Source organism: Triticum urartu, chromosome 3 (assembly GCF_003073215.2).
Source record: "Triticum urartu cultivar G1812 chromosome 3, Tu2.1, whole genome shotgun sequence".
Lineage (NCBI taxonomy): Eukaryota > Viridiplantae > Streptophyta > Magnoliopsida > Poales > Poaceae > Triticum > Triticum urartu.
Window position 1 is genome coordinate 4,709,533 of NC_053024.1, and position 8,656 is coordinate 4,718,188.

Genomic DNA, 8,656 nt, shown 5'->3' on the forward strand with positions numbered 1-8,656 from the left:
CGTGAAGAGAAGAAGCTTTGACATCGATCGGTAATGAAAATGAAGGGATCTTCTTCTTCGTCCTCGCTTGCACACGCGGTGCCAATCCTCCTGGTGATCCTATGCTCCTGCTCCCTGCTGCTACCATCCTCTGACGCCGCCGACCAAGGTAACCGTGTGGTGTGTTTGCCGACCAGTCCTGCTGTTTTGTGTGTGTTTGGAGTTGATGTCCATGCATAGCGCTAGTTGTGTGATTTGCATGCGATGGTGGTGTTCATGCAGGTGCAGCCTATAGTTTTCCGTCCGGGGGGCGTGTACCAGTATACTCACCGACGCCACCCCAGCCCGGGCCGCCGATACGCCAGGGCGGTGGCAGCAGCGGCAGCGGCGGTGGTAGCGGTGGCAGCGACGCTCTGGCACCGCCGCCGGCACTTGCGCCGCCACATCATGAGAACTCGCACCCGCGGCCACGCTGCAAGTACCTGCACGGCTGGAGGAACTGAACAACTTCCACTGGAGTCTAGCTACCTGATGAGACGAGGAGATGCGGGCGATAGTGCCCCACGGGCTTGGAGCCTTGGAGTGGAGAGACTATTGCCTGATTCAACAAAGTTTGGGGCTATCACTGGCTTTGTATTTTCAGAGCTCAGACTCATCATGAAATATAATTTCTAAATTTAAAGATTTTCCTCTCCAGCAAGATTGCCGTATTTTCCCAAAAGCAACAAGTTCGTTATTTTTTAATTCCTTTTTTGTCAAATTTTTTCGATATATATCAGTATCACCCTTAACAAGTCCATTATTTTTTGAAGATGATTGTTCTTTTGTGGCTTCCTTGCAAATGAAAATCTTAACAGGTCACCTATTGTCGATCTGAAGAAGGAATCTGGGCATCACTAGGCTTTTATATTTTTAAGATCACAAAGATCAATCGTCAGGCCAATGTGCTGGCACATGAGATTGCAAAATTCAGTTTTTATAATAGATCAAATGGTGCCATATGACGAATGATCATGTAGACCTTTTAATTAATTAATTTACGGGGAAGGTTTTTTTCAAAAATAAAGAAAGAGAAATAGCAACAATGCACATATGCAGTGTAGTGAACATTGACCAACACGATATGAAATCATAAATACACAACAAGTCTTGTAGGGACTGGACAACAGGATGTGTGTGTATCCTGCCAAAGGAAACTCACATCCAATTTGGTCTATATCTAAGCAGCAAAGAAGACATACTATTTCTAGTAGTTACTCATCACAACAAAAATTGGATTGCATTTTTTATCCATGGCAGAATTGGCCTGTTTTTTTGCTCTCAGTATGCAAATTAAACTTCGTAATTTTGTTGTATGATAGATGCCTATATTGTCGACTTCTATAGAAGTTTCGATAGTTGTTTCATACCTTAATCTTTTTTTGGTATCGCGGTAGCACTTACAAACAGCAGTTGCCCTAAAAAAAAACTTACAAACAGCAGTAGTACTAGCAGATACTCTCTATCTCATGGCGCAAGGAGTTCTACTCAACCGGCATTTGTATATATGGTTATTTCTTTCGGTTTGATAAAGAGATACTATAAATTGAAACTAACACTTCTATAGAAGTTTCGATAGTTGTTTCATACCTTAATCTTTTTTTGGTATCGCGGTAGCACTTACAAACAGCAGTTGCCCTAAAAAAAACTTACAAACAGCAGTAGTACTAGTAGATACTCTCTGTCTCATGGCGCAAGGAGTTCTACTCAACCGACATTTGTATATATGGTTATTTCTTTCGGTTTGATAAAGAGATACTATAAATTGAAACTAACACTACTTCAATACGTTGCATGCAGTCGGTGGCGGACGAAGTGAAACATATTCTGGAAATTACTCAGCAGGTTTTTGAGCCTAAATACTTGGGCTTACCGGCCCCGGAAGGTAGAATGCATAAAGGACAATTTGAGACTGTTCAAGAAAGATTACGGAAGAGACTTGTTGACTGGAGCGAGCAGTATGTATCGTCAGGCAACAAGGAGATTCTAATAAAGGCTGTCGCGCAAGCAATACCAACCTATGTCATGAGTGTTTTCCGTCTTCCTGCTTCAGTTTGTGATGATCTCACACGGATGATGAGACAATATTGGTGGGGTGTGGAAAATGGAAAAAGGAAGATGGCATGGCTCAGTTGGGAAAAGATGATACTACCCAAGAATATGGGAGGTATGGGGTTTTGAGACATGAGAGCTTTTAATCAAGCTTTGCTTGCTAAACAAGCGTGGAGATTACTGGACAGCCCTAATAGCTTATGTGCTCGCTTGCTTCGGGCTAAGTATTATCCTAATGGGAACTTGTTGGACACAGTGTTCCCTACATCTTCGTCAGCTGTGTGGAGAGGCATCACACATGGCTTGGAGCTGCTCAAGAAGGGCCTGATTTGGAGGGTGGGCAACGGGTCTTTGACAAAAACTTGGAGAGATGCATGGATCCCGAGGGGGCACGACTTTAAGCCTATCACCCTGAAGGGTACTTGCAGGTATAACTGGGTGGCAGATTTCCTCGAGGAGTCTGGCGCTTGGAACGTACAGCGGCTCCGGCAATACTTTTGGGACATGGATGTCCGTGAAATTTTGAAGATTCGGACATCTCCTAACAGGGGGGAAAGACTTTCTTGCTTGGTTCCCGGAGAAGAGTGGAAGGTTCACCGTGAAGAGTGTGTATCGGCTCGCAACTGGCCATATGCACATGGGAGTGGCCGCGTCAAGTTCTTCTCCGGATGGCCAGCGCCCGATCTGGCGGAGGGTCTGGGAGGCCAAGATTCCTCTTAAGATGCGCATCCTTGCCTGGAAAGCTGTGACTGGAGCACTGGCGACGAACGGATGCAAGAAATATCGGCATATTGCGACGCGCGATACATGTCCTCTTTGTGGGACGGAGAAAGAGTCGAGCTTCCACGCGTTGGTGACTTGCGGACATGCTCGTCAAATTTGGATGGCGATGCGCCAGGTTTGGGAGCTCCCTGATCCAACGTTATTACAGGAGTCTGGCAATGAGTGGCTGTTAAATCTTCTGCTGCACTGTCACGCGAGATTGTATTATCATGTTAATATGGAGGATATGGTCTTTACGGTCTGATTTAACTCATGGTAAAGCAGTGCCATCGGTGGAAGTGACAACGGAGTATTTACGGAGCTACATGTCTTCTCTACATCAGGCTCGGAAATACTCGACCGAGGAGATCATGAAAGGAAAGATGCCAATGAGGGAGGAAGCCCCGGTAAAACAGCGACCTGAAGCTACACCTGAACCATGGCCGAAGCCTCCGGTGGGGTGTGTGGCCTTATCAGTAGATGGAGCATTTGATAGCTCAGACGGGTCCGCGGCCGCGGGTATGATCCTACGGCGGTCTGATGGGAGTGTTATATTTGCAGCTTACAGGTGCATCTTCAATTGCAATGACGCTCTCGAGGCTGAGATACACGCCTTAATGCAAGGCATGGCCTTGGCTATTCAACACTCGGAAGGACCGGTGATTGTTCAGTCCGACTCCTCAGAAGCTTTGCGATCGTTGAAGGATGACAGTCTTTCTCGTTCCGCTTATGGACATCTAGTTGCTGAGATCCATCGTCTTATGGGTGAAAGGGAGTTTATTCCGTCGAAGATTAAACGTGATCAAAATAGGGTTGCAGATCGGCTGGCGTTTTATAGTCGTACGGAGAGTACTACTGCTGGTAGGAATCTACCATGTGTGGAGGAACTTGTGCCACTTGATTGTATCCCTATTGTTATGGAATAAAATCCTTTTACCCCCGAAAAAAATACGTTCTTAGTTGTACACGTCAGGGTCCTAGGAAGAGGGAGGAGCACTAGGAGAAAAAACGATAAAGTCCTCGATGGCCACTAACATCATCAGTCCTACAAAGTTCTTTTTTATTTGAGAAACTTACAAAGAAATGTTTAGAAATTCACGGCTTGAATTTTTTTGCAAAGTGAACCTGGTGTTCCAGCAGAAAAACAGTGACCAAATTGATTGAAAACAAAGTAATGGGCCTAACAGAAATAGCGAAGCCCAGTTTGAAAGAACACGAGCACATAAACAGTCAAAGCCCGAAATCACTAATTAAGGAATACTCGTTGCAAAGAACACTCCACCTTTCCAGGTCACGACAAGTGGCACACATGCAGCGCGTCACTTGTCGCAACCTGGGAGTTTTCCCTTTTTTCGTAGATCCGTTTATTCAAAACGTTTTATCCCTTAAACCGTGCGTCCAAATCTCAAACCATTTTCACCATTGGATTCCTCGCGTCGAGATCTTCAAAACTAGATCCCATGTTAATAGGTTTTGACGAACTTTTTTTTCATGAAAAAACCAGACGAAAAAACCAAACCGGGAGCACGTTTTTTTTCCCTTTCTGAAAGAGGCACGCCAGTGCCTCTCGCGAAATCACAACCGTGCCTTTCGTGAAAGCAAAACCGTGACTCTCGTGGAAGAAAAAAAAAACAGAAAACGCGTTTTTTTCCTTTCCGAAAGAGGCACGCCCGTGACTCTCGCAAAAGCACAACCGTGCCTCTGGCGAAAGCAAAACCGTGACTCTCGCGAAAGAAAAAAAACAGAAAACGCGTATTTTTTTCCCTTTCCGAGAGACACGGACGTCACTCTCGCGAAAGCACAACCGTACCTCTCGCGGAAGCAAAACCGTGACTCTCGCGAAAGAAAAAAAAATAGAAAACACGTATTTTTTCCCTTTTCGAGAGGCAAGGCCGTGACTCTCGCGAAAACACAACCGTGCCTATTGCGGAAGAAAAACCGTGACTTTTCGCGAAAGAAAAAAAAAATAGGAAACGTGCATTTTTTTTGTTTTCGAAAGGCACGGCCGTGACTTTCGCTAAAGCACAACCGTGCCTCTCGCGGAAGAAAAACCGTGACTTTTCGCGAAAGGGAAAAAAAGAAAAACGCATTTTTTCGTGTAAATTTTTTTTTTCGATTTTTTTTGGTCGAGAAGCTAAGGAAGACCGGCAAAAACCAGAATGTAAAAAAACCGTTTAAAAAGCCGAAAACGCGTGCGGAAAAATAAAATCTGAGGGAGCGTCCAGAGTGCGACACGTGGTGAATTGCTGAGAGCGCGCCAAGTGGCGCTGATCGTTGCGAGGCTCCCGAAGAAGCGCTGGTTAACTAGTTGCTCCCAACTTGGAAAATGGACTTCACAGCCAAATAATCAAATTAAAAAAAATTAGCAAAGCCAGGTTTCGATCCTGGGACCTGTGGGTTATGAGCCCACCATGCTTCCGCTACGCACTCTGATCTTCTTGTTTATATTGCGATGTCCTTTTAATTATACTGTAGCTGGTGCAACGCAGACCTACGAACGGCGCGGCTGATTTTTTAGAGGAAATAATTTCACTGTAGCATGTGCGTTTTCGTGGCCATGCATGCATGCCTCGAATTCTATGTTACTAACACCAAAGATTGACCGGTTCAAGCCTGCAACTTGGATTGAGATGCACTGACACCAAAGATTGAGTGTCGGCAGAGACGACTTTGAGCTCTTGACTTCCGAGCAGTATTAGCTAGACTTTCAATGGCGGCATCGAAGATCGTGATTACATTTGGTTAATCAAGATGTCCAGAGAATCTGTTGACTTGACACACTTGTCGTTGCTGTCCGAGTACTTAACTAGGATGAGTAACCCAGCCACAACCACAAGAGACATCGAATCATTTCTTCAGAACTGAAGCTGGAAAAGCAGGATCGACCATGAAGCGGTCATCTTCTTCTCCGTCCTACTCCCACGCGCCATGGCAATCCTTCTGGTGATCGTGTGCTGCTGCTCCCTGTTGCCATTCCCATGCTGTGCCGTTTGCAAAGGTACCAAATCACCGTGTCGGTTATAGTTCTTATATTTTGGACGTGGATGCCCATTTTGACATATAATTTGTTGCGATGCCATCAGGGCATGCATTTGGCGACTTTGGTCAGGGGGCTGAGGCCGGGCCAAGGGTAGGAGGAGACCAATTTGATCAGAGGGGTGGGGAGGAAGGGCCTGGGAGAGGAGGAAACCAATTTGATCAGGAGGGTGGGGAGGCAGCGCCAGGGGGAGAAGGAAACCCTGTTGGTCAGGGGTCTGGGTTGAGTGGAGGAAACCAAGTAGGACGGACGCCTCCGGCACCGCGGGGTAAGACACCGAGGAACCACAGGTGATATGGCGACTCCTGCCATGACGTTCATCTGGCGCCCCTGGCGGTTATTGGAAGGTGATGGCTGCTGGTTTTCCTAGGAGTAGTTTGGGAGGATGCTTATCTATGGCACAGGTGCTGCCTTTCGGTTGTAGTTTGTGCTATTTTCCCAAACTTTTTTAAACATTTGTATCACGTGCGAGGTTTTTTCTTCTTCTCATTGTTGTTGTTCAAGAGCGAGCATTCGCACTGGGTTTCTTATTGGTGCTCCAACTCGCAAGTCTCTTCAATATTTTTGTTTTTCTCGCCTTAATGCAAATGGGTGACTCGCAAGCCAGTGACTTCTTCTGTGAATCTTCTTGGCGGCCGATCTCCTTTCTACTGATCCAACGGTATCTGACCCTGCTTTTTTTTCAAGAAATCAAAATATGTTCAGGTTGGCTTTTGCCCGCTGTAGTCCCCTCAAAAAATAAAACAAAAAGAAGTCAGTCAGGTCGACAACATTTGAAGTTGAAATTTGTTCACAGTATAATGGGCCTTCTTCTTTTGCATGTCAACGTGGAAATTAAATGTAAATTTATAATTTTATTGCATGACATATGATTTCTATGTGAAAAGAATCATACTAAAATAAAGATTCACCGGAAGCACAAGGCAACACAAACATAATATAGAAAAAATACATCAAGGTCCATGGACCACCGAACGACCTTTGCCGCCGCCAGAACGAGCCGCCGATGCGCCACAGTCACCGCTCCCGTACTAAAGTCGACCTGATCTTATCGATGACAGTCATGAAGCCTTCATGCACGTGCCCCTAGGACCAGCGCCCCAGAGCCGCAATGGTTGGTGTTGAATCCTTGAATCGATTTGAAGAACCTGCACCAAATCACACAGTTGTGTATGTACGGCATGAAACCTAAGCCTGCCGCGCCGAGGAGCTGGCAGGAATCTACATCGGAGCTCTATCTAATCCGTCCAAATGGACGAACTTGAGAAGAATCGCCGTCATCTGTCCGAACAGATAAGTGAGTCCGCATGTCGGCAAATGGCTACTGAGGAAACCAGAGGCTTAACTCCTCATTCTTTCTATCTTACATCGCCACGGAACTATTCATGGCATATCACATATCTCCAAAGGTTTCATACCTTTGTCTTATTCTTAGAATGATTTTATGCTCTTCTGAAGCACCTCGCGGGATATTTAAGCATGAAAGATTTGCTGGTTTTTTCCTATTACTTTTTACTATAGTCTATTCTTATATTATTTTTGTTTCCTCCCATTGATTCTTTGGTTAAGAATTGTCTTTAGTTTCTTTAATTTGACCTGATTGAAATTAAGAGGATGCAACGAATAAAGAAGGACCAAAACCCTACCTATCAACTAGCGGGAGCCGAGGGACAACGTCCTCTTCCCGTCACTGGCAGTCGGAGCGGCAGGTAGGGTGGAGGTGGATCCACGGGCTTACCGGCAAAAATCGAGGGGAGAAAAGCTTTTCCTAATCGCCTTACTAGAGGGGAAAGAAAAGCAATTTGTTGTACCATATGATAGAAGTATCTCTAGAAGTATACTTATTCATGGACGGAGCGACAAATGCATGGCTTGAAAATTTCTACAATGTCATTGTAAAAAGAATCTACAATACCAGGAAAAAAGAAAGTCAAACGGATTGATCCAAGACCTTTCTTTCAGGTAAAGAATCAGTTCGAAAGATGCATGAATAGAAGAAAAGGGCCAAACAATCCTGCAAAATCGAAATGGACAATATGGAAAACTGAAGTCCAGTTCAAAACTCATCACATTGAAAATTGGCCGAACAATGCATAAAATATCACAGCCCAGTAAAAACAATTCAGCCCAATGGGGAAAATAATACCAGAGCCAGGTTTGGGTCTATGCATTATGGGCCCATTACTCTTCCATTGCGGCACTCTGATTTTCTTATTGAAATTGTGATGTCCATTTTGCTTATCGGTGAACTGCCACGCTGCTCTGCTTAGGGCAATGCAGACTCGCCGTATACTTGCATTCTGGTCCAGTGAGTCCGATAGATGCCACAGATAGAAACGTGCGACTGAGTTGTGGGTTGCGGATGCCGTGAGCATCTCAAGTAGACAAGTACTAGTACAACTGCTCAGCTAGCACTAGCAGCTTGTAGGAGCCGGAGTTGCTGGAGTATTCGTAAAAATATTTTTACTCTACCTCGGAGTACGTTTTTGTGGCCATGCCACGATCGCTCACAACGCGTATGAATTGTATGTTACAGTCGCCAGCAGCTTTGCTTGACTGTTTCAAGCCTGCAACCGTGATTAAGATGCACTGACAACAAAGATTAAGTGTCGGCGTGGACGACTTTGAGTAGTTGACTGGACTTGGGACCTCCGAGCAGCAATTTAGCTTGACTAGATCGTGATTACATTAGGTTAATCTGTTGACTTGACACACTTGTCGTTGCTGTTAGGGCACTACTTAACTAGGAGGAGTAACCCGGCCACAACCACAAAGTGAGATCAAATC

At 45.3% G+C, this 8,656-nt stretch overlaps 1 protein-coding gene and 1 long non-coding RNA gene across 2 annotated transcripts; both read left to right on the forward strand.

Annotated features, from left to right (window-relative positions):
* LOC125547495 lies at positions 1 to 589 on the forward strand. The gene is made up of 2 exons (XM_048711352.1): positions 1 to 148; positions 262 to 589. Exons 1-2 carry the CDS (start codon positions 34 to 36, stop codon positions 480 to 482), a joined length of 336 nt encoding a protein of 111 aa, XP_048567309.1. The 5' UTR covers positions 1 to 33; the 3' UTR covers positions 483 to 589.
* Positions 590 to 5,680: 5,091 nt separating this feature from the next.
* On the forward strand, positions 5,681 to 6,411 carry LOC125547496. Its single transcript, XR_007300680.1, has 2 exons — positions 5,681 to 5,830; positions 5,916 to 6,411. It is a non-coding gene; the product is annotated as an uncharacterized LOC125547496 (long non-coding RNA).
* The last annotated feature ends 2,245 nt before the right edge of the window (positions 6,412 to 8,656 follow it).